The 27,733-nt window shown below is 42.5% G+C and overlaps 1 protein-coding gene across 1 annotated transcript in view; it reads left to right on the forward strand.

The window, feature by feature from the left end:
* The first annotated feature begins 5,226 nt into the window (after positions 1-5,226).
* Positions 5,227-27,733, forward strand: part of LOC124797634 (UDP-glucosyltransferase 2-like) — an 88,014-nt gene continuing 65,507 nt past the window's right edge. The window contains exon 1 of the mRNA XM_047260801.1: positions 5,227-5,356. Within this exon, the coding sequence (XP_047116757.1) occupies positions 5,318-5,356 (39 nt within the window). The 5' untranslated portion in view covers positions 5,227-5,317. The remainder of the gene's footprint in view (positions 5,357-27,733) is intronic.

The following is a 27,733-nucleotide window of genomic DNA, read 5'->3' on the forward strand; positions in this document are numbered from 1 at the left end:
CTTCCAAGTCCTTTGCTGTCTCTGACAGAATTACAATGTCATCGGCGAACCTCAAAGTTTTTATTTCTTCTCCATGGATTTTAATACCTACTCCGAATTTTTCTTTTGTTTTCTTTACTGCTTGCTCAATATACAGATTGAATAACATCGGGGAGAGGCTACAACCCTGTCTTACTGCCTTCCCAACCATCCCACCTTAATGAACACGTCAGATATACATAACAGAGACTTAAGTCATTAATAATATATTCTCCTCCACGCTTGGCCAACTTTTCGATTTCGCGACTGTAGAAATCACGTGGTTTTGATGCAAAGAATATGTCGAGCCATAAACAGAGCGCATTTTCATTTGGAAAGGAAGTTCCTTGAACGTTATTGGATAGAGCGTGGAAAACGTGAAAATCCGAGGGCGCAAGCTTAGGTGAATAAGGTGGGTGTGGAATGACTTCCCAAACCAACTCCTGTGTAGTATTTTCTTATCTAAGTCCGCGTCATGTAAAATAGCAGCCCAATTTTCAGCCGTCGTGCGCATCACCCTTCACTAGCCACCGGATGCCAATAATATTCATTCTCTTTTCGAGTGGCTAGCAGCGAGTTACAACTATACAGGGAAAATCTCGCTTCTACACATGCTGCTTCGCGACAATCGAATTATTCATTCAACTGTCAGTTTTTTTTGTTTTCTTTTTTATCTTGTATCAGTATAGCTGTGAATATGTATCCGTAAATGTTTAAGTGTGATTAAAAAAATGAGGTGACGGCAGTAAATGTGAAGTGCTTCACAAGCAGACAAGGGGGATTATTTACCGCATTTATAACTTTCATGTGAATCTGAAAGCACGTCTGCTACTGTTGACATCTGAAAACACGAGAATGGGGTCCAGAACCATGTGGTGTTGGCAAGAGAACTGTAAAGAGAATTGTAAACGACAGTGTCAGAGGTGTAGGAACCATAGAAAAAGGTTTCGTGTCGCCCGGAAAGCATCGAAATCTCAAGGAACCTGTAACACAAATGGATGGTTTTCAACAACGATGTTTTAAAGTGCTCCGTATGAATGATGAATGCCTGACATCACAAAAACGTATTGCAGTTATGCAGGAGAAAATTGGCTTCAAAGTAAGCGCTTCGTCAATGTAAAGACGTTAGTTCAAGATATGTAAAGAAGAGAGTTTTTGCTTCAGAGAATTGACATAGGTGCAGCACGAACTGCATCACATATAAAGATTCACGATACAAGAGAAGAAGGTAGTTCAACAGTGTATTATAGTTCAACAGTGTATTACCTTGATGAAACATGGGTCAATTAGAATCATTCCAGGAAGTTCTGCTGGAAAATCAGTGATAGTACCGGCGGTTTTAAACTTCTCATAGGAGTAGTTTCCTGGATAATTATTCTGCATGCTGACTCCTCTTCTGGTTTTGTTTCTGAAAATAAACATATATTTACGTGTAAGAAAAACAGCAGTAACTACCATTCTGAAATTAACGCTGTCAGTTTCGTGATGTTATTCACAATTCTTGTCATACCTTGCTTCAAGGTCGATCATTGCGTTATAATTCAACTGTTACAGAAAAACGCTAAGTTCAAATGTGAGTGAAGTCTTATGGGACTTAACCGCTAAGGTCATCAGTCCCTAAGCTTACACACTACTTAACCTAAATTATCCTAAGGACAAACACACACACCCATGCCCGAGAGAGGACTCGAACCTCCGCACAGTCCATGGCTGCAGCGCCCCAGCGCCAAGTACGAACACCAGAAAAGCGGATATTTTTCCGTGGCTTAAAAATAAAAATTTGAAGCACAGTGTAAACCAGACTCATGCCGATCTCCTGCAGCACGTTAATTTATACAAGTCACATGACAGAACTTTCAAATTTGACTTGCTTGCTCATCACAGTTTTGCGTTTACCCGTGTGTCACTGTCAGTGTAGCCGCAAGGAATCAATTTGGCAAAGGGTTAAGGCTATGTGGAAGAAAAAAAAATTCAAGATAGCTTACACTGAATCGCTTGTGCGTGAGGCAATAAACAACATACCACCTGCAGTATGGGCACAGTCTGTGTGCCATGCTGATAAGCTTCAGAAAGAATAATTTGACAGGGAAGTCATGATAGATATAAGCCTTGAAGTGACGGTGGTATGACGATATAAACTTTGGAAAAAGTAATAATATTTTTTAGTTTTAAAGACTCGTGGTTTAAAAAACGTGTTTGTCGACTTATCAGATGCACACATAATAATGAGAACTTCCTAGCCTTTTTATTAGGACTCTCTATCCTTTCAATTATGCAGATTGTAATGTTAAACATATTGCCCATAGGAGAAATTAAGCTTCTCCCATCATGTTGTATGTTCTGATAATAAGCGAGAATGTAGCTGGATAAATTCGTCAAAAGTCCGATATTTCCACATGTAAACCCCTGTCATTTTTAAGGTATGACCTGCATAAGGCCCTAAAATGACAGTAACTGTTACTTGTCGTGATATCGGTGGTTTTCGTTATCGGTCAGCATTCCCTGGAGTTATTCGCAGACGACGGTTAATTGTTTGCTAGTTCAATAGATTATAAATGCGATCTCTCACTGTAATGTCGAACTAGTTACTTTACGTTCATAATGCCCGTTAACAGCGGAATATATGACAACTTACAGACCATTTTTACGATAGTCCTTTACATTAGTCTTTTCTACCAATAATTCTTCTTTACGCACAGTGATTACACTTAACTACAGTCAAACACAACAGAGGATGTTTAATTGTTTGCTTGTTCAATGGATTATAAATGTGGTCTCTCACTGTAATATCGAACGAGTTTCTTTACATTCATAATGCATGTTAACAGCGAAAAATATGACAAACCACTGACCATTTTTACAATAGTCCTCTAAATTAGTCTTTTATACCGCTAATTCTATTTTACCGACACTGATTACACTTAGCCACAGTCATATACATCCATCCACACACCTTATATAACTCTTCAAAAATTATATTGAGTAGAATAAGTTGTCAAGCATATATAACGAGTTCGGTTTGTGCTTGAAGTTTATTTTGTTGTGTATTAAATTTTTACTTATAATACAGTTCATATCGCAATAAATAATAATTATTGCAAACTGTTTCAATGATCTTTGATCGTCATATTGAGAGAAATTGTAGTTCACATCTTCACAAAGCTGTGTCAGTTGTTCTCACTGCCCGACATCATGCTGAGTAAATTTGTGGACTGGTGGATGCAACTTCATGAAGATGTGAATTAATATTTCTCTCATGACGACTCATCGAAATTGGTTTTAATATTTACTATTCTCCTCGTAGATTTTAACCTATAATACGATGTACCACAGGATAATGAGCTTGAGTTTATTTCTTTCTCCCTTTTTAAATGTGAATTCTCCGTGCGATGTGGCACATGTAACGTAGAAAACCAAAGAGTGTTAGGTGAATATAAGTCTTTTCGCGGTCTCGCCATTTATAATCACTCTTTCCGTTAAGTAAGTTGTTAATATTGGTAGTAGTGAGTATAAAAGGCAAAAGAGAGAAAGGGCTATTCTAATGATGAGATGAACGACGAAAATCTGCGATGTCCACGTTACAGACCTATCTTTAACACAATGATGCGTGTTCATGGAAAGACGATTAATCAGTTTTGAGCGTAAGAGTTTTGCAATAAAATGGCGATCGTAAATTGGCTTCAGACTTAGTTATCATGCAACTGAATGAAGATAGGTTCGTTTTCCGGAACATGCTGTGAGTACTTAAGAGTGTGACAATCGCAGCTGATCCATTCCATCACGTATTTTAAGACGACCAACAACGAATATTTGCTGAAAAACATTAAACATTATCAAATGAGGAAAATGAGTAAATTAAATAATGCAAATGAATAAAGTAAATATTTATATTAGTGTAATTCAACTGATGTAGAATAAAAGTGTAAGACACCAGCTTTTGTTCCATCGTCTCACTAAGATGGCTATGATGGAAGAGTACGCAAAACAGTATTGAGACATTATCATTAGTCCTAAAAACGAATTCGAAGTGGAAAAAAGTCGTAGGACTTATCTCTGAGACTGGGAAGCTGTAATGTTGATAACAAAAGGTGGGATTACAAGACATGTGGCCTCAACATATGACAGTTTAACGGAACCTTGATTTTCCCGCCATTTTTAAGCCGTACTATTGCCCCAGAGACAGTGACCTTGACACTTGTCACAGCAGTTACCTTGAACTGTCACTTTAAAAGTGAAAGGTCAAAAAACCCAAAAATCAGTGAGTCCATACCCTTTTGCCCCATTACTCTCATTAACTGTAAATGTTTAATTTTCTCCCCTTTACGAATTAAATGAGCTGCTTGAATGTGCTGATACACTTATATTATTAATTAATCAGATGCTATTGTTTACCTTCAATAACATTTAGTTGCAGCAAGTCCTATCCACAGATCAGATAGTAAGAACCATTTACACACAAAGCACCTGAATTTTTTTATTGGGTAGTCACAACATGAATGATTCCACTCTCAACCATCAGCAAGTTCGTAAACGAATTGTGTAAAGAGAGTTTCACTCGTCTCTTAACCTTCACACATCAAAATGTCTGTTATTACAGTCAGTGACACAGTTTTTCTACCTTGCCGACTGGTTTCGTTCAGTTACAGAATATCATGGTGGCTGCATACCAGCCACTTTCAGGTGCTGTGGACAATGCCATTTTGTTGTCATGGTTACTAGGCTGTTGCCATAAAACATGAAATGCTCACATTTCTTATGTTTCTGTTACTAGGACTGTGATCAATATTCTCCGACTCACACAAATTACCTCACTTCTATTTTAACAATTTTGTAACGCAACTTAGTGTGCGACATATACATTTCTTAAAGCAGTACCTGTCGTGCATATGTACTAACCTCTGTAAATTATTCTTTCAGGTACTTTATTGTGGCATATGTCAAAAACATTGACAGAATGATGATGTTTTGAAGTGACTCTAACATTGTCTACGCAAATCTTCAAGTAATCGTGGAGAAGCAATATATAAAGCAGAAGAGCACTGGCACGATGACTCCTGCTGCAGCTGTTGTAAGCAGGTACAATCCATCCCCACCACGCCACCTTCGAACAGCATTTGTTTGTTTTTTGTTTTCCTCTCCCCTCCCTCCTCCCCCACTCTTCAGCCCGCTAGATACGGCTTACGACGCTCAATCGTTGTCGGCTTCACGAGCTGATGGCAGTGAGTGAATGCGCCGTTTTCTTTTAGCAAGGATACAGTGCATTGCGGCCCGCTAGAGAGTCATCCCTGTAAACGGCACGATGTCTTCATGTTTCTGTGCTGATGGGAGAAGGTGGCAGGTAAGCAAGGCGACTGGTTTGAAATTTACGACAGTAAGCCGAAAAAATTTTCGCGCTAATTCTGGTCGATGTTTTATTTATGCATTTATTTCTACTGACAGGATTAGGGTTAGGAGGCACACTCTTACATCTAATGAAAGAGCTTTCTCAAATTCCAATAACGTGATACCAGATTTAGGTTCAAACAAATAAATGCAATGAGACTACAACTGACATAATATAAATGTTTCATTGTTAAGGGAAGAAAATTATTACTGTAATACGGTTCTGGGCAGTGGAGACAACTGTTAGATTAGGCAGAGAAGTATTAACAGTTCTATAGCAATAAATTATAAGTCATACAGCCAAGATTTTTGGAAGAATTTTACTAAATCATTTAGGTGGAAAGATAGAAAAGGAGCTGAGTGAAGAACAGCATGGATTTAGGAAAGGAAGAAGCACGATCGACCTGATATTTTCTATCCGTCAACTGACGGAAAAAAAGGTTGGGAGTATAACAAAAGGGTGATAACGGTTTTCATAGACATAGAAAAGGCTTATACTCAGTTAACAGGGAAAGCCTCTGGGAAGAAATGAAGAAGATAGGTATAGAAGATGGATACATTAATGTAATAAAGACAATGTACAGAGGACACAATTGGGGAACTCTGGATACTTCGAAATAAGACAAGGACTTAAACCAGGAAGTATTCTATCTCCTTCACTTTTTAATATTGTAGTGGAGGGCAGTTAAAGATATAGTAAAAGAAAAAAGAAAAGATGATTTTTGCAGATGATATGGTAATATGGGACGATAAAGAGGTAGATGCACAGTTACAACTTAATGTGTGGAAGGAAATAATGAAAAGGTCTGGATTAAAAATAAATAAAGATAAGAGTGAAGTAACGGTATTTGGAAGAGACAAAACGATCAATGGGAATATTACTCTGAACGGAGAACCACTCAAAGTGGTAGACAGTTTCACTTATTTAGGGAGTGAAATATCTAGTGATGGAAGAATAACCAACGAAATTAATAGGAGGTTATAGAAGGGAGGCAATTTCTGCCAAACAATAAAACACCTGATTTGGAATAAGGAAGTTTCAGAAAAAGCAAAACTCCTTACGTATAAGAGTTATTACTTCCCTGTTGTCACCTATGGAGGAGAAACATGGACAATGACAGAAATGGACTGGAGCAGACTGCAAGCAGGGGAAATGAAATTCCTCAGAGCAGCTAACGGAAAAACAAGAATGGACAGAGTAAGGAACGTAAATATTAGAAGGCACCTTAAACAAGAAAGTATGAGAGAAGAACTCGAAAAAAAAGAGACTAATATGGTACAGACATGTTGAGAGGATGTGTGGGCAGAGACTCCCCAAAATTATGGAAGAACTAAAGATGGATGGAAAAAGACCTAGAGGGCTCCCAAGAACACGGTGCAAAACAGGAGTAAATATCTGTGGGAGGGAGAGGCGTGACCGGGCAGCAACTGGAGGAAGAAAAGTGGTGGTAGGACCGAGCCAAGTGGAGGGGACTCGTCAGCACCCAGACGCGGCAGTAGCTGGAGCGGGATCCGGATATAGATAGATAATTAATAATATGGAAGTAGCTGACACACCAATCTAGCGTCCCTCATGTGTTTCACGAACGGCCCCTAAAAGAAGTATTTGTTGTTCCTGCCTACATGACAGATCAAAAACATTCTTACTCCACAGAGACAGAACTAAAACTTATCTCTTCATAATTTTCACAGGTATTCCGTATAACTACTATATTATAAGAGAACAATTTATTGGAGGGGTATCTCCCGGTCCGCAGCTCGTGGTCGCGCGGTAGCGTTCTCGCTTCCCGCGCCCGGGTTCGATTCCCGGCGAGGTCAGGGATTTTCTCTGCCTCGTGATGACTGGGTGTTGTGTGATGTCCTTAGGTTAGTTAGTTTAAGTAGTTCTAAGTTCTAGGGGACTGATGACCATAGATGTTAAGTCCCATAGTGCTCAGAGCCATTTTTTTGGTATCTCCCGGGTATTCATGTCGGTTTTCGAAACTGAAGACTTAATTCCGATCAAGCAACACGTTAGTTGCTAAGTACATGCCAGCTGATCCCACCAAGATACTAGTAATCGGGAGACGCACTCACGTTTTTCATGTTTGTCACACAATGACCGCTCATCCAAGCGGGCAGATGTCTCGACGTAAAAATTTCCATTATAATTTCCCAGTAATATGGAATGCACTGTTCATTTTCTCGTTGGAGAAAAGGTAGCTGTTATTACTTATTTTATACGTAAAGGTTTTAATCTTCATTTAATTACAACATTATAAAATTTTATCTTCCTGCCACAGTCTATTCAACTATCAATCTGTTTATGATCACTGTTGTTACTTGAATCCAAAAAGCTCTGTGTTATTACTTATTTTATACGCAAAGGATTTAAATCTCCATTTAATTACAACATTAAAAATATTCTATCTTCCTGACACAGTCTATTCAACTACCATTTTGTTTTTGATCACAGTTGTTGCCTGAATGTGTTTGATAGAAATGGGATGAAAAATTAGTGTACACAACGAAAATAGACAAGCAGCCGAGGGTCACAAAAATTGCTGCTCATTTTTCAGAGGAAAATGTCTCATTAATGCAGCCGTATCACAGGAAACGAGTCAGTGACAGGAAGGGACGTAGGCAGTTTAATATGTGATCTTTCGCTTTCCCGGTGAATCAGCTGTTTTTTGTTAATCTCGGGTGTATATTCGGGTCCAGTCGTTTACGTAACCTACAGGTACCGCCTCAAGATAACGGCAAGATGAGCTGTCAAAATATCGTATTACGTAAACGAAGGTACCCGCATGGGCAAACGAGAGCAATACAAAGATAGGTTCGCGTTTAACGCCTCGTGCCGTAGTTACATCATTAATGACGGAGCACCTGCTTCTACGGGGCCTCAGAGAGAAACGAGCATTGAGTCGCCTGTTTTATGAGAACATCAATCTCTTTTCTAACGTTTACATTTCTCCCCCTTGTTGAAATGTCTCTTATAAGCTACACTACTGGCCATTAAAATTGCTACACCACGAAGATGACGTGCTACAGACGCGAAATTTAACCGACAGGAAGAAGATGCTGTGATATGCAAATGATTAGCTTTTCACAGCATTCACACAAGGCTGGCGCCGGTGGCGACATCTACAACGTGCTGGCATGAGGAAAGTTTCCAACCGATTTCTCATACACAAACAGCAGTTGACCGGCGTTGCCTGTTGAAACGTGGTTGTGATGCCTCGTGTAAGGAGGAGAAATGCGTACCATCACGTTTCCGACATTCTCCAGATCTCTCACCAATTGAAAAAGTCTAATCAATGGTGGCCGAGCAACTGGCTCGTCACAATACGCCAGTCACTACTCTTGATGAACTGTGGTATCGCGTTGGAGTTGCATGGGCAGCTGTAAAAAAATGGTTCAAATGGCTCTGAGCACTATGGGACTTAACAGCTATGGTCATCAGTCCCCTAGAACTTAGAACTACTTAAACCTAACTAACCTAAGGACATCACACAACACCCAGTCATCACGAGGCACATCCTGAACCCGCGGGGAATCGAACCCGGGAACCCGGGCGCGGGAAGCGAGAACGCTACCGCACGACCACGAGTTGCGGACAGGGGCAGCTGTACCTGTACACGCGATCCAAGCTTTGTTTGACTCGATGCCGAGGTGTATCAAGGACGTTATTACGGCTAGAGGTGGTTGTTCTGGGTACTGATTTCTCAGGATCTATGCACCCAAATTATGTGAAAACGTAATCACATGTCAGTTCTAGCATAATATATTTGTCTAATGAATACCCGTTTATCATCTGCATTTCTTCTTGGTGTAGCAATTTTAATAGCCAGTAATGTATTTCACAGGAAGTAAATTTCAATTATGGTCGTTAGGTTAATCCCTGTCAAAAACAATCATAAACAGATAAACAAAACGTTAAAAATTCAACGACCTACTGACACGTTGTGCCGGCCGAGGTGGCCGAGCGGTTCTAGGCGCTACAGTCTGGAACCGCGCGACCGCTACGGTTGCAGGTTCGAATCCTGCCTCGGGCATGGATGTGTGTGATGTTCTTAGGTTAGATAGGTTTAAGTAGTTCTAAGTTCTAGGGGACTGATGACCTTAGCAGTTAAGTCCCATAGTGCTCAGAGCCATTTGAACCATTTGACACGTTGTAATTACTTTAACATCCTTTATTGCTGGCGACACTGTCGAAGACATTATAAGTTGTTGATGTAATCCACTGGTCTTCAAACAGCAGCTCGCGGGCCGCATGCGGCCCGAATCAAGTATATATACTGCCCCTGGTTCTCAGCCGTGTTTTATCCATTGTGTGATTGTTACCCAGAATCTATTATCTTTTTACAAAGATCTAAATGCATACAAGTTGTCTTTTCCGAATTTTCGTACGACACAAGAGAACTCTTGACGTTACACGATTGCACTTACTGATAGGACCTGAGTTCTAACCGCCACCACGAAATCTCATTAACATTACCGATATACCTAGCAAGAAGCGCACGAGGGAAACTCCAAGAGCATGTGAGCGTCGTTCGTGTCAGTCGAGCTTCGGTGCTCTTGATCGTTAGACGCGTTAAGTGTGTATGTAGTCGTTCGTGTTGTGATTACTTCTATCAGAATAAATAATGCCTGGTGTACCATCAGAAATACCCTGGTGTCCAAAATTTAAGCAAAAAACCTCTATTTTCCCGTTCTGTGTCTAATTCACGATATGATCATACTAACTGTCAACCACATGTCCGTACCATCTGCACGGAAGATGGCATTCCGGTCAACGAACAACCATCCCAACGATGACGTCAGAGCGCCTTTGAAACGAGGTATTGTTTCTCGGATTGTCCCACATCCTCAACCGCTGTGAACACAGTCACCAACGGTACAGTATGCCACAGGGAGAATGCCTACCAGATTCTCTGCTGTGGAGGGCCGTAGAAAGAAAGATGGCTTATCGTGAATCGTTCTGTTGTTTCTCAGATGAGGCGACAGTTTATAGAGACCGAAACTGTGTCCCGAAGAGCAGCGCAGGGCCGACCATGTGTGACGTCAGAAAGAGAGGACCGTTATTTGGCTGTAACGGCACGATAGTACAGTCTTAGCACTGCACAGCAACTGGCTCGTGGGGTCGCAGCATGCACTGGACGTGTTGTATCGAAGCAAACGGTGTGCAGAAGTGTTCGGCAGAGTGGCCTTTATTGTCGGAGACGTGCTGTATTTCTACCTCTGACGCCTCCTCACTGAAGGGAACGTCTAGAGTGGAGTCGTCAACATGCCTCCTAAACGATCGAAAAGTGGGCTAATGTCGTTTTCGCAAATGGGTCCCGATTTAGACTGGAGAGTGATTCTCGATGGATTCACATCTGGAGAGAACGTTGAACACAATTTCTCGACCCAAGTATTGTGAAAACAGACCGATATTGAGGAGAACCTGATGGGATACCAGTTCGATTTTACACAGAGTACGCGAAGGAACTTGCCCCCCCTTCTTGCAGCGGTGTACAGTAGGTCTCTAGAAGAGCGTAGCGTTCCAAAGGATTGGAAAAGGTCACAGGTCATCCCCATTTTCAAGAAGGGACGTCGAACAGATGTGCAGAACTATAGACCTATATCTCTAACGTCGAGCAGTTGTAGAATTTTGGAACACGTATTATGTTCGAGTATAATGACTTTTCTGGAGACTAGAAATCTACTCTGTAGGAATCAGCATGGGTTTCGAAAAAGACGGTCGCGTGAAACCCAGCTCGCGCTATTCGTCCACGAGACTCAGAGGGCCATAGACACAGGTTCACAGGTAGATGCCGTGTTTCTTGACTTCCGCAAGGCGTTCGATACAGTTCCCCACAGTCGTTTAATGAACAAAGTAAGAGCATATGGACTATCAGACCAATTATGTGATTGGATTGAGGAGTTCCTAGATAACAGAACGCAGCATGTCATTCTCAATGGAGAGAAGTCTTCCGAAGTAAGAGTGATTTCAGGTGTGCCGCAGGGGAGTGTCGTAGGACCGTTGCTATTCACAATATACATAAATGACCTGGTGGATGACATCGGAAGTTCACTGAGGCTTTTTGCAGATGATGCTGTGGTGTATCGAGTGGTTGTAACAATGGAAAATTGTACTGAAATGCAGGAGGATCTGCAGCGAATTGACGCATGGTGCAGGGAATGGCAATTGAATCTCAATGTAGACAAGTGTAATGTGCTGCGAATATATAGAAAGATAGATCCCTTATCATTTAGCTACAAAATAGCAGGTCAGCAACTGGAAGCAGTTAATTCCATAAATTATCTGGGAGTACGCATTAGGAGTGATTTAAAATGGAATGATCATATAAAGATGATCGTCGGTAAAGCAGGCGCCAGACTGAGATTCATTGGAAGAATCCTAAGGAAATGCAATCCGAAAACAAAGGAAGTAGGTTACAGTACGCTTCTTCGCCCACTGCTTGCATACTGCTCAGTAGTGTGGGATCCGTACCAGATAGGGTTGATAGAAGAGATAGAGAAGATCCAACGGAGAGCAGCGCACTTCGTTACAGGATCATTTAGTAATCGCGAAAGCGTTACGAAGATAATACATAAACTCCAGTGGAAGACTCTGCAGGAGAGACGCTCAGTAGCTCGGTACGGGCTTTTGTTAAAGTTTCGAGAACATACCTTCACTGAAGAGTCAAGCAGTATATTGCTCCCTCCTACGTATATCTCGCGAAGAGACCATGAGGATAAAATCAGAGAGATTAGAGCCCACACAGAAGCATACCGACAATCCTTCTTTCCACGAACAATACGAGACCGGAATAGAAGGGAGAACCGATAGAGGTACTCAGGGTACCCTCCGCCACACACCGTCAGGTGGCTTGCGGAGTATGGATGTAGATGTAGATGTAGAATCCCTAATGCGTGGTGACTGGGTGCTGTGTGCTGTCCTTAGGTTAGTTAGGTTTAAGTAGTTGTAAGTTCTAGGGGACTGATGACCATAGATGTTAAGTCCCATAGTGCTCAGAGCCATTTGAACCATTTGAACCTAATGCATGGGCACATATTATGTTGACCACTCGAATCCCTCTTTATGAAATGGTACGGGTGAATTGGTGAAGTTTAACTGCTGTCAGGTATCGTGATGGGATTGAGGGACCTCATCTGCAACTGTTGTGAGGTGCTGCGGGCCCAGACTTCGCATTAATGCACGATCATGCTCGACTCATAGACCACGGGTGGTTGGAAACCGAAGATGCTGCACGCATGGCGTGACCTGCTCGTTCTCCCGATTTGAATCCCATAGAGCATATTTGGGATGCACTAGGAACATGGCTTGAATCACGTCAGCATCCGCAACCACTTTCCAAGACCGTGAGCAGCTCTGGACGAAGAATGGGCTTTACTGCCTCAACATGAGACTGATGACATCATTCACAGCATGCCACGTCGTTGTTGGGCCTGTATTGCTGCCAAAGGTGGTCACATCTCATGCTGAGCACATTGACGTGTTCTCAGATTGTGTGTGTAAATTCCGTTACGTTGGAAGAAACGAAGAACATTTTTGTCTACTGTTATGCATGTTGCAGTTATTTAGATATTATTTACATCGTTTCTACTGAGACCGCCAGAAAAATGTATACACTCTTTGTCAGGCCTTATCGGGATATCAATATTGTCGTTCGAGTTGAGTAACGAGTGTTTTGTACGAGGTGCATTCAAGTTCTAAGGCCTTCGATTTTTTTTCTCCGGACTGGAAAGAGATAGAAACATGCACATTGTTTTAAAATGAGGCCGCGTTCTTGTCAATACGTCCCAGAGATGGTAGCACCATACGGCAGATGGAATTTTACCACCAGCGGCGAGAATGAGAACTGTTTTAAATACTTAAAATGGTGACGTTTTCCTTACTTGAACAGCATGCAATCATTCGTTTTCTGAATTTGCGTGGTGTGAAACCAATTGAAATTCTTTGACAGTTGAAGGAGACATGTGGTGATGGACTTATGGATGCGTCGAAAGTGTGTTCGTGGGTGCGACAGTTTAATGAAGGCAGAACATCGTGTGACAACAAACTGAAACAACCTCGGGCTCGCACAAGCCGGTCTGACGACATGATCGAGAAAGTGGAGAGAATTGTTTTGGGGGATCGCCGAATGACTGTTGAACAGATCGCCTCCAGAGTTGGCATTTCTGTGAGTTCGTGCACACAATCCTGCATGACGACCTGAAAATGCGAAAAGTGTCATCCAGGTGGGTGCCACGAATGCTGATGGATGACCACATGGCTGCCCGTGTGGCATGTTGCCAAGCAATGTTGACGCGCAACGACAGCATGAATGGGACTTTCTTTTCGTCGGTTGTGACAATGGATCAATGGATGAGACGTGGATGCCATTTTTCAATCCAGAAACAAAGCGCCAGTCAGTTCAATGGAAGCACACAGATTCACCGCCACCAAAAAAATTTCGGGTAACCGCCAGTGCTGAAAAAGTGATGGTGTCCATGTTCTGGGACAGCGAGGGCGTAATCCTTACCCATTGCGTTCCAAAGGGCACTACAGAAACAGGTGCATCCTACGAAAATGTTTTGAAGAACAAATTCCTTCCTGCACTGCAACAAAAACGTCCGGGAAGGGCTGCGCGTGTGCTGTTTCATCAAGACAACGCACCCGCACATCGAGCTAACGTTACGCAACAGTTTCTTCGTGATAACAACTTTGAAGTGATTCCTCATGCTCCCTACTCACCTGACCTGGCTCCTGGTGACTTTTGGCTCTCCGCACATTCACCAGCCGTGCTGCTATTGCCTCAGCGATTTTCCAGTGGTCAAAACAGACTCCTAAAGAAGCCTTCACCGCTGCCATGGAATCATGGCGTCAGCGTTGTGAAAAATGTGTACGTCTGCAGGGCGATTACGTCGAGAAGTAACGCCAGTTTCATCGATTTCGGGTGAGTAGTTAATTAGAAAAAAAATCGGAGGCCTTAGAACTTGAATGCACCTCGTAGTATGGTCTTTGATTCAACAGATGTTAGTACTTTCATCTCAGTATTGAGAAAACAAGGTGGCTGGAGCACGCTTGACATTCGAGCAACGAAAATGTTTTGTGAAGTGGTTTTTCTAGTTTGATAATGCATCGAGGTGCAACGTCAGTGGAGGCGGGAGTTTGAAACAGAACCGCCAACCCGCCTAGCAAATAAACGCATCGTTGACAAGTTTGAATTGCATGGAACGATTTGTGATATTCACAAAGGAAGGACGAGAAGTCAGTGTACAGCTACAAGTCCTGCTTCGACGGCTCTTGTGTTGGAAACATTTGTTAATTCTCCACAGAAGTCTGCTACACAATGTGTACATGAAGTGAGGGTTAGCAGTACAAGTGTACGAAGAATTCTGAAAGCTGCTAAGTGGAAAGTTTGCATTCCACTATTACTGCACGCGATTAATGATGGCGATACTGATCGCTGAATGCAATTTTGCGAATGGTATCAGCAAATGGTAACTGATGACTAACAGTTTGTGGCAAAGGTAGAATGGAGTGACAAGGCTCAATTTAAACTTAATGGAACCGTGAATCGTCATAACAGGGTGTGCAGGCACCGGGAAATCCGTATGTTTATGTGGATAAAGCGTTCAATCTACCAGCGGTTCATGTGTGGTGTGCACTATCATCTAGGGGCTTAGTAGGTTCCTTTATCTTTGATGCTACTGTCACTGGAAAAGTGTACCTCGAAATGTTACGCACATCAATTTTGCCAGGTATACGTGCGCTTTATGGAGCTGATGAAAAGATCTTCTACCAACAGGACGGGGCGCCACCACACTACCACCTAGCCGTTCGAACTTTCCCGGAAGACAGTTTTCCAGGGCATTGGATTGGACAAAGAGGGCTCATTGAGTTCTCTCCACGGTCGCCAGATCTAACACCTATGGACTTTTTCTTGTGGGGAACTGTGAAAGATAACGTCTATCGACGTTAAGCCACGCAAGCTGGAGGAACTTCGTCAGAAGGTTACAGCGACATGCGCAGCGATCTCCACTGTTAACATTGACTGACGTAGTTGCGGCGACCGGTTATCGTTCTGTTATGTGTACAGCCACCAACGGTGAACATTTTGAACATTTAAAGCAAACATGTGCTTAACTGAAGGTTGTGCAACTTGTGTGATCAATTATTAAATGTAAAATAAACACATAAGTAATACTTTTCGTTCCTTAAAGTGTATACACACTTTTTTGGCGGACTCTGTACTTGACTGTCAAATGTTTATACTCTTTTGTGGCAAAATAAAAGCAACCTTGCAAAATTTCAGTTTGTTCCTTTAATTTTGGACACCAGTGTAGTTATTAAGAGGAAAATAAATGAGGAGCATAGAAGTTTCCAAGAAAAATGGGAAGAATATAACCGAACACAAAGAAGAAACTGCTGTTTGTTTAAGGGCCGAAGAACGATTGAATGTAAAGGTACATTTTATTTCGTCACTACCCCTAAGTCAGCATATTTCATTTACAGTAGCTATTATCTTAGATTTAAATGCAAGAAAAAAAAATTATCATCTAAAATCAACAAAACGTTATGCCAGTAACGGTTGAGCAAAACGGTGATGTCACGAATACATCAGACGACGTAAGTAACCTTCTTTCAGAAAAATATGAAATCTTTCACGAATGCTAATTAGTGAATCAAAGTGCGTTAATCGTTTTTCAAACTTTTTTCAACGTTTCTTAATCAGTAGGCTTAAACAAACATTGGCTGAAATAAATAATCTTACGCTTTTGGAATCCAATTGTCGCTGCCGCATAGAAGGCATTTCAAAATATATGTTTGACGAATTAATTAATAAAGTAAAACTATGTAAATATTTTAGTCTTGCATGTCATTTCAGTACAGATAAATCTTCGACGGCTCAATTTTCATTATTTATGCGTTACTGCAGGTATGATGTGGTAGTAGACGAAAACGCCTTGGCGTTATAATCACAAGAGGTCACACAAAAGTTTGTGATTTTTATGGATGCAACTGACAATTTTGTGGGAAAAAATGGCTTACCCAGGTAAAATTTAATATGAGTGTATGCTAAAGCCTTTCTGTAGAAGATGGGGCAAACAATTGTTTGATAGCATTGATTAAGAGGGAATGGAAACTCAGATCGGTACTCAACATTCTATGTCGATAGAGTATGAACCAAAACTTTGATTTAGTGCATACTGTGTGCTGACTCCAGCAGAACGAGCGTAAACGTTAATTAAAAATAACACCAGAATTACGGAGCAGGAACAGCATATCCGTCATTAATATGTATAACTTCGAGTGGGTGGAGCCTCTCCACGCCCACACCGCCATGATGGCCAACACAAAAGGTCTACTACCATATCTGCAGAAGGATTAGTTTTCAACTGGAATGAGGTCTCGCAGGATGTGAGTACTGCGATGTTTGCGTACGTCTGGTTAGGGTTAACCATTAATACGCGCTGATCTGGAGATAGATTGGGTCGAAAGTTGAACGAAGGTTAGCGGTTTGAAGGGCAGAGGGAAAAAGTGCCAAGGCAAGAGTCAAGGGAAAAAAAAAACCTGCGATAGTTGGGTCGGGTTGTAAGAGCAGTACCGGTTTTCTTGCTACCTGCGACAGGTCATGCAAGGGTAGGTTTTGTTAGTAGTGGGTATCATGCAGGTCGATACCTTTAATGTTGTGCGGTGCTATTACTCAGCGGGTGCTGCTGGGTGTCAGTCTTGATTTCTCCGTCAGCGTCAGCATTCACCTGTAACAGTTAGGTTCATCGTCGTTTTGTGTCCGGTAGATCATACATCAGATTCACAGTGTAGGGTAATGTTTACGATTGTTTTGTGCGTCAGTGTGCGAGCTTGTCGGTTTCTCTGCTGTAGCCTGTTGGTCAGCTGGCATATCCAATCAACGTTGCTTTTTTATAGGGGCTTGCCGGCGTTTGTCGCTTGTGGGTGTATGTTAGCTTGCCATAGGTGCTTATGCCCTAGCTAGTAGTGTCTATGACCGCTTATGGTTCCACCTATGGTTGCGATCATAGTTTCCCAGAGTAAGGATGAAAGGACTTTAAGGGTGTCTCGATTCCTGTATAGTCGTGTGGCTTGTTTTTAGAATACTTTCTTCAGGGTTAAGGCGGTATTCATTGTGAAGATTCACGGTGCGTGTGTAGCGTGGAGCGTTGCTAATGATCCATAGCACTTTGTTATGTTTCATCTGAGGGCGCCGCAGGCGTGTAGGAGCTGCGTATCTCCAGACGGGAGCTGCGCACGTCATCAGATGTCTAATCAGTGCCATGGACCTCGACACCCTCCTATTCAGTGTACTTTCCATATTGAGCATTGGGTAAAGTTGTTCGAGCCTCGCCTGCACTCTGTTGGCAACGTATTCGATGTGGTCCCCCCATGTAAGTTTTCTACATCTACATCTACATTTATACTCCCCAAGCCACCCAACGGTGTGTGGCGGAGGGAACTTTACGTGCCACTGTTATTACCTCCCTTTCCTGTTCCAGTCGCGTATGGTTCGCGGGAAGAACGACTGTCTGAAAGCCTCCTTGCGCGCTCTAATCTCTCTAATTTTACACTGTCATTACCTCCCTTTCCTGTTCCAGTCGCGTATGGTTCGCGGGAAGAACGACTGTCTGAAAACCTCCGTGCGTGCTCTAATCTCTCTAATTTTACATTCGTGATCTCCTCGGGAGGTATAAGTAGGGGGAAGCAATATATTCGATACCTCATCCAGAAACGCACCCTCTCGAAACCTGGCGAGCAAGCTACACCGCGATGCAGAGCGCCTCACTTGCAGAGTCTGCCACTTGAGTTTGTTAAACATCTCCGTAACGCTATCACGGTTACCAAATAACCCTGTGACGAAACGCGACGCTCTTCTTCGGATCTTCTCTATCTCCTCCGTCAACCTGATCTGGTACGGATCCCACACTGATGAGCAATACTCAAGCATAGGTCGAACGAGTGTTTTGTAAGCCACCTCCTTTGTTGATAGACTACATTTTCTAAGGACTCTCTCAATGAATCTCAATCTGGTACCCGCCTTACCAACAATTAATTTTATATGATCATTCCACTTCAAATCGTTCCGCACGCATACTCCCAGATATTTTACAGAAGTAACTGCTACCAGTGTTTGTTCCACTGTCATATAATCATACAATAAAGGATCCTTCTTTCTATGTATTCGCAATACATTACATTTGTCTATGTTAAGGGTCAGTTGCCACTCCCTGCACCAAGTGCCTATCCGCTGCAGATCTTCCTGCATTTCGCTACAATTTTCTAATGCTGCAACTTCTCTGTATACTACAGCATCATCCGCGAAAAGCCGCATGGGACTTCCGACACTATCTACTAGGTCATTTATATATATTGTGAAAAGCAATGGTCCCATAACACTCCCCTGTGGCACGCCAGAGGTTACTTTAACGTCTGTAGACGTCTCTCCATTGGTAACAACATGCTGTGTCCAGCCAGACACCGAGATATCTGACTTTCTCTTGGAAACGTATTGGGCATATACGTAGTGTTACCTGTCTAGAGTGTCGATGTTTGCGCAGTAGTTTCGGTCTTCGTGTGAACAGAACTGCTTCGCACTTGTCGATGTCTACTTTAATACGCCATCGTTCCAACCAAAACTCAGCAGTTCTGAGTGCTGTCTGTATTCGTGAATTTATGTTTGACGGTTTCCAGTCTTGCGCAAAGATGGATGTGTCATCTTACTAGATGGTTAACGTCGTATTTTGTATTGCTGGGAAGTCGTTAATGTACAGGTTGAACAAGGTGTGCCCTAGGATACTTCCTCCTGCCAGAGGTTCGAGTCCTCCCTCGGGCATGGGTGTGTGTGTTGTTCTTAGCATATGCTAGTTTAAGTTAGTTCAAGTAGTGTGTAAGTCTAGGGACAGATGACCTAACCAGTTTGGTCCCTTAGGAACTCACACGCATTTGAAAATTTTTTCGGATGCTTCCCTGGGGTAATCCAGCTTGGATACCGTGTTGTGTCAGTTGTTTACCCAGCACTTCAGTGTTAAAACAACTGTTCGTGAGATTTGAGTGTATGAGACATACGAGTCCATCTGGGAAACCAGCTCCACATAGTTTCCGTATAAGGCCATTGTGCCAAAGCTTCGTAGGGCAATTGGTAGCGTGTTAGATTGTTGTCACAATAACCAATGGCAGTGGTACGGAATAACTTACATCCATAAAACACTCAGAATGGAAATACAAAAACGTCCACTAAAAATTGCGGCACAAAACTGGCGAATAAACCAACACACAATAAGAGCGCTCGCCAGTACCCATGCCAATCGAATTGTAACGCTGGGACAAAGAGTCGAACTCATCAACACTATGATTCTGTCGAAAGCCTGGTATTGGCACAGATACTATGCGCACCAGCAGAAATTGTGTGAATGCTAATATGAGCTTCTATTACCTGATGTGAAGGCGGGAGATATTCAAAGTCCTACAGGCGACATGCTCGTTGGTGAAGGAGGAAGGAAGTATTGGAACAAAGTTGACACTGAGCCACTTTGGCGGCATGTAGACTTGGCAATAGCGCATGACGTCATCAAAGATGGCGGCCAGGACGTAATTCAAGATGGCGAATTTAGGCGGGAAGTATGAATTATGGCGGGAGAAGGTCAATTGGGCTACATCCACTAACCTAACCCCCTCCCCTCCCCCAGAAAAATGGCGGGAAGTTCAAATTCCAACAGGATAATGCATCACACCACAGTTATCTCTACTAAGCTAAGAAAATCGTGGGAAGATAGGCCACTTGGTCTACTTCCACTAACCTGTGACCCGACTGCCACTTCCTCCTATGAACTGGCGTCAATTTTGAATTTTGGCAGTAAATAAAAGTCACTTGAGGTTTCGCTACCAACCTAAGAAAATCGTGGGAAGATAGGTCATGTGGACTAACCTCAGTCACCTGACCGCCACCTCTTCCTAGGAACTGGCGCCAAGTCTGAATTTTGGCAGTAAAGAAAGGTCACTTGGAATTTCGCTACCAACCTCAGAAAATTGCTGCATAGAAAGGACTCTTGGACTAACCTCAGTCACCCGACCGCCACCTCTTCCTAGTGATTCGTGGGAAATGGAATCAGTCTTCATTGGGCTGCTGGAGAGAGGAATGAGTGTGCTTTATTTATTTTGGAACAATTTATTTATGGATGGAGAATATTTATCATAGTGATACAGAACACACACTCTGACATGCCACACAGCATAGATACCTGGAAACTACTCCTAAAAAACTCATGTATAATGTTCTACACACACACACACACACACACACACACACACACACACACACACACCTGCTAATTGTAAACTGTAAAAATAACGCATTGCACAGCCTACAGACATGCAAACCACTCGTAAATAATGCAATACATTTACATCCAGAGACCCAAAAAGCTCTTAAATTGTCAAAATAATAATCCATCTAAAACACTCTGCAACATGCTTGCTAATCGTCAACTATCGAAATCATGGACCAGTCTTTATTTAAACAATTAGAGACAGCACCACCATCCAGTGTGTTCGCCAGGAGGTCTGGACTCCCACTGACTTAGTACACACTACCACCAGCAGAGGGCGCTGTCGTCTGTGACGTCATCTGACGATGCGACTACAGTTATTCAAGATGGTGACCTACATTGTGTTCACCACAAGGCCTAGAACATATTGACACCACCAGAGAGCGCTACCGTGGACTTGGAATGAATTTTCAGGAATACCCCTCCCACCTGGACTTGGAAGGAAATAGTTAATGTCTCCACCACGATCCTCAACCGACCGCCACGTCCCCTTACCAACCCATGTTGTCATGCTAACGTACACTAATGTGTACTAAAGTATATTAATGTGCAGTAACGTGTACTAACGTTCACTAACATGAACTAAAGTGTACTAATGTGCACTAATGTGCACTAACGTGCACTAACAAGCACCAACATGTACTAACATGTACTAGTGTGCACAGTGCATGATGTCATCCAAGATGGTGGGGGGAAATGGCGGGACAACGACTCTGCCTATGATGACATTAGTTTTTATTTTGCAAGCAATGTCTCCACCAAGAGATCTAGACTCCAACTGACCAAGTACACGTTACTGCCACCAGAGGGCGCTGTCATCCGTCCTGTGACCTAATCCCAGATGGTGGTCTGGAGGGGGAAAATGGCGCGAAAACGATTCGGCCTGCGCTGGGAAGAGTAAGGAAGGAGTGTATTCTATTTAGTTTCGAACATTTTATTTAGGGATGGAGTATATTTATCACACTGGTACAAAACACATGCTGGGGTCACGCCACACAACCCACAGACCTGTAAACTACTCCTATATAATGCTCTGTAGACACACATACAACTCCTAATTTTCCAAAATAATTTTAGTACGGGCCTGCAAACTGTTCCTAAATAATGCAGCACAGTGATGTGTAGACATGCTCAGTACTCGTAAACTGTCTAAATAGCACATGGCACAGCCTACAGGCCCACTCACAAAATAATGCAGTCAATGCACGCAAGCACCACCACCCCACACCCTGTCCACTGGACTGCAAGGTAATGCGGTTGTCAGCTGTCAAACCATACACAGATGACTACACGCATGAGGCGGGGACATCCCTTTCATACTTGATTTTTGATAAATTCCTGTCCAAATACGTGTTCACCTAGACATAGGTGCTGACGTGATCGGGCAGGAGCACAGCCACAAGCCGCCGCTGAGCGCAGGTGAAAGTTGCATCTATTGTCAGGTATACAGCCACTGTTATACTAACGTCACATAACACCAAGGCGCAGCTCCCATATGCGAGGCACCTCCGGACAGCACTTGTCTTTACCTTTGATGACAGTGTAGCTACAATCCTTCACAAACCCATTTAAGAATGTTCTCAATCTTATTCTCATGTCATCTGTCTATATGCAAGTACTTCCTCAATTCACCTGCATTTTGTTGCATATTCAGTCAATTTATACCTATTCCCACCAAATAAATAAATATATTTACAAGAACTTAGTCGACCTCGCGGAAATTGTATAAGGTCCCAGAAATAGTTAAGATTCACTTTCTTGATGTCTCAGCTTGTATGCACGAAAATTCCTGCCCTAACAGAACCTGTTTACGAAAATGACGCAGAATAGCGTCGAATGCAGTCTTCCTCGCGGACCTAATGTGGTACCCGCTCCATCATGTGCTACCCTTCCTGCTCTCAACATACGCAATTTTTCCCACCACTATGTAAAGGCTCCTATATCCCAGCACAAAGGATGTGGATGAATCGAGAATTATGATTGGCTCTTATCGAATTTATCCGCCACGTTACTGTTGTCGTCAATATCGAAGCACCACCATCTTTTCTTTCTTTCTGCAGACTGGACTTTCAGCGGTAAAATTATTTTGCATAGACCGCTAAAGTGCATTGAGAGTTAAACCCGTAAAATTGTCTATAGATCATCAAATACATACGCGACTCACAAGGATATGGGAAGCCAGGAACATATTTACCAGTGTAACTAAATTAAATATAACGATTGCTGCTACAGTCTGACACCGATCCATGTACAGGTAACGTCTCCTCGTGATGGCTGTGCTTCTGGAACGAATCTCAGAATCTATAGCGCCCATAATTTTCCAAGAAAAAATCTCTCGTGGTTATCAATGTGCTGAATCTATACATACCTCACGATAGGACACATAGTCATCCTCTCTAGTCATGCCACACCATAAACCACAGTAACTTTACAATGCAGTATATAGACATTTTACACAACATAAGCTACAATAACTTTACAATGCAATACATACATATTTTACACAAAGAGAGCAGTTATCTTTTATATCTGTATAGCACCCGAAAAAATTATGGTATACCTACACTCAAACCGGCTATATTTCACGATGCTGCTCAGTCCTAGGGAAGCACTGTCCACCCTTCCTTTCTTTCTACAGACGATACTTTCAGCGGCAATAAACTATTTTACATTGACCACGATACTGCAGCGACAACTAAACCTCGCGAAGTGTCGTACATATCGTCAAATACGGAAAGACTCTTGCTCTATTAGACTGCTCTCCCACTGATGACAGGACCTTGAATACAAGAACACAAGTATTTCCGGATCGTTTACCATAATATTATATCATTTTCGAGGTACTTCTCTATATCAAGCACACAGCAGTACCCTCCCGATAGCTCACGCAACATAATTCCGAAGATATAGACTGGAAATTATTTCTCTACAAACCTGAAACTTCAGCTAGGTGGAGCATGCTCTAGATCACTGACCAACTAGAAACAAACGGATGAGAAATAATATTTCCATCCGCAAATTCTGATCTCGCTGATGTAACAGATACCAAATCATCCCTAATTTACAAGCCAACTAAGGTGTTTCTCATGTCTAGAGAACAAGCAAACGTCTCTTTCACCTGCTAGATGCACACCCTACAATCGATCTTCTCTCAACTAAATTAAGGCGCGAAATGTGCAGAAGCAGTCAACCGAACAATTTACATGGGGGGGGGGGGGGGGGGGGGGGGGGAAGAACAGTCCAATGCAAACGCATCTCCATATCCATTCTTAAATTTCCACTTGTTCACAAAAGCTATCCAACACATATTAATTATTAGTTCGCTATTCGGTCGTCTAGACTCTAGAGGATGGCAAAGTTAACTCAGATGTATTTCTACACTCCAACAGGCCTTTGCATTCGGATGGATGGTGCCATTAACGGGAAACGTGAATCATTCCCACCACAGGCCATGCATACACGGAATCGTTCTAGAAAACCCGTCACATATATCTTTTATTATTATACTTACAATTAAATGTTATGATCGCAGTCTCAATTGAAAGGCACCCAACAATGAGCGAAGTATCGGAAATACACCCTGCTGAAGGCTGTGTCTCTGGAAATGGAAATATATGTACCTTCCTTATGACTGGACGTAGTCATCCTCTTTCCATAAACACATACTTTATAAACCTGATTCTCAAATGCGAACATATTATGCGCTTACCACTACTACTAAGTATAATACTTCATCAATAACTGATTGCCTATGATACGAAATAATACTTACCGAAAATCAACAATGCATGTGCATGTCTCTTCTGTTTTTCTTGCCAGTGCTACCACTGTGTCACAGAAAGATAGATGTAATTGGGCAGACGTTAAAAAAAATCAGATCCCAACAACTACTACATATTGCTGTCACAAGCGATCTTGGTTCTACAGGTGCACACAAGTATCCCTGTTAAAAGCTATACCCGCTTTACGAATCGAGGTACGACATTACCTCTGAATGAGGTGGTTTTTTTCCAGACAAATACCGTGACGGTGATCATAGGAATGTGTATTATCAGCCCATGATGCAACATCTTGATAAAATCACTGAACTTTGAAAGTGATTCAGCTAAGGAATGTGATATGTAAGCGCTATTTGCGTCTCGCTCAAACCGCCCCCAGCTAGATAATTCTACAGTATTTGTAGCGCATTCTGTCTCGAGACCATATCAGAGGTTCCACGATATATCCACTGAGTTATAGGTGATGACTGATTGAGAAGGAACACAAACAGTAGTAGTAGTATATGATGTGCCGCTTGAGTTCGTAAGAAAATGTACACGAACTTCTCAGATCTCTAGTATTATGCTATCTGCTAGAAATGATGTCCATGATTTGGAATCGGGTCTTTCCATTCAACCACATACCTGCATTGGATCCTATTGACAATACCTTTAATGGTTACAACCACTACTCAATATATATTTCTGACACTTTCATATCTTGGAACGAGTCACCTTTCCCAAACCTAGCTGCTACAGTAAAATTCCAACGTGGTTTTAGACACTCCCTACGCATCTTGCAACTTCTCCCATTTCTAAAGCTTTCTGCATGTGATCGTTCCAATTTAAGCCGGAACTGAGCAGAAGTCGGAGAAAGACATATCCTCCACCTTTTGCAACTCATGTACAAATAGAATGACCTGAGTTACTGCAACAGGACCGTGTTTTGACCATTCGGTGGAAATGCGCGCAATGAGGTACATCTCCAAACTAGATAAAGATACTAAGGCCTGAAGAAAAAAAAAAAAAAAAAAAAAAAGGTTCAAATGGTTCTGAGCACTATGGGGCTTAACGTCTATGATCATCAGTCCCCTAGAACTTAGAACTACTGAAACCTAACTAACCTAAGGACATCACACAACACCCAGTCATCACGAGGCATCACGGAGAATCGAACCCGGGAACCCGGGCGCGGGAAGCGAGAACGCTACCGCACGACCATGAGCTGCGGACAGCCTGAAGCAGATCCATGTCCATTCAAATCAGTCAGCCCAACATGCTACCATCGTTATTCTCTACCCCTCAACAGAGAAAAATTACGAACTATAGAAGCTCAACTAACTTCATCCGATATAGAAGTCACCTAGGCATCGATGCTGGCGCGATGATACAAAGCTGTGGTGGGGCTCCAGCGTGGAGAAAGAAATTTCACAAAGCTCCCCAGAATAGCGCAGTGTGCAGCCATGCAAGCATCCCTAACAGTATACACAGTCCCTCACCGAATTTACACCTCAAACTGCAGCTGCTAGTGTGCTTCTAAACTGGCATTAAGAAGTTCTGATCCGCGGCCTTTCGCAGGAAACTAGACGTTGCACAGTGTAATTTATGTTCTAACGGCGGATAACATAACACGTAACACATCGGCTGATTTTAAGTAAAACACATCTACAACATAAGGAAACCGGAAGAGTTTGCTCGCGTTGTGTACAGTCCCCAAACTACAGTCCGAACATAATTCACGAGCTCTACATTTAGACTCGTTTCGCCGGCCATTGTGGCCGAGCTGTTCTAGGCACTTCAGTCCGGAAATGCGCTGCTGCTACAGTCGCAGGTTCGAATCCTGCCTCGGCCATGGATGTGTGTGATGTCCTTAGGTTAGTTAGGTTTAAGTAGTTCTAAGCTCTAGGGGACTGGTGACCTAAGAAGTTAAGTCCCATAGTGCTCAGAGCCATTTGAACCATTTTTTGGAACAAGTATGCGGCAACAGGAGGAATCAGAGAAAACGTCGACACCGAAACGAAGGGAATCAGGGAGGCAGTCAATTTTTTTCCGTCGAGGCAGCATTATACTGTATGTCTATTGAGTTACCAGTGATACACGCGAGTTGACTACTGTATTTGATGCTTTTCAGGAGTCGGGCAGAGAACCATTCACTTCTAAACTTACTTGCATCTGCATTAAAGGATAACAGAGTGTTGACGGGGGTGATCAATTGAGATAGAGCTGTAATGGGATACGATTTAATGTTTGATGCATTCTAGAGAAGGAGAAGTTGTTACAGGTCAATTTTTTCCAGTGTTTTGTCCGGATGCATCAGTCGCGTGACATAACCTGCATTCTACTCATATACAGCCACGTTTTCTGGATGTGGTTTAAAGCACTGTCGACTTGCAACCGTTAACAGTAAACCTGTCAGACATCAGAGGACTTCCACCTCATGTGTGATGAAACTTGACACATTTCTCTAAACGAACTCTGATTTATGCGATGTGCTTCATCCCGCCTGTCGCATCTTGGTAGTAAAATCGAGACTACAGCGTCATAACTAAGTTAGCAATAGGAGCTTGTGAGGCGCTGCAGTCCCCGTGTACACATTTGCCCGACAGATATGCTGTTTCAGAGTTAGTGACGGAATAACTTGTAATTTTCACGTGTCGGTCGCAGCTGTTATGCATTTATCTGTTTGCTTGTGGGATGTATCCCCTGCTACTAAAGATCATTTTGTACAGGCCTGATGCAGGCATCGCATAATTTGTGAACGGTGATTGGATGTGAACAGTGGACACTATACATCTCCAGAAAGCTATATTGTGCTCGTATCTGCCAAGAGCAAGTGTTTTACGGAAGTAATTTTTTCGTTTTTACGAGCGGTCTTCTTCTGGTCGGTTGCAGATTAATTCCCTAATGGTGCTGCAGGGAGGGTAGGTCAATGGCTGTGTGAGAGGGCCTTCCACTCTCTAATTTTACCCTAAGACAGTGAGAACGCTCTATGACTCCCATACACAGAGAGATAGATCGTAAATTACTGGTATACTTTGATGATTTATGTGTTCGAGAATTAACACTGAATGGACATACTGCACAGTAATCTATCCATATTCGCAATGATACTCTCTAAGTGGAGAGGGGGTGGTTTAGCTATGATACTGAAACTGGAGAAACATGCTGTCACGTCACTGGCCGATGTTGAAGTTACTCTTAAATTGGTAAAAAATTGTTCTTGCTATCAGCTATGATGCTCATTATTAGAGTACATAGATGGT

This window comes from Schistocerca piceifrons, chromosome 1 (genome assembly GCF_021461385.2).
Source record: "Schistocerca piceifrons isolate TAMUIC-IGC-003096 chromosome 1, iqSchPice1.1, whole genome shotgun sequence".
Classification (NCBI taxonomy): domain Eukaryota; kingdom Metazoa; phylum Arthropoda; class Insecta; order Orthoptera; family Acrididae; genus Schistocerca; species Schistocerca piceifrons.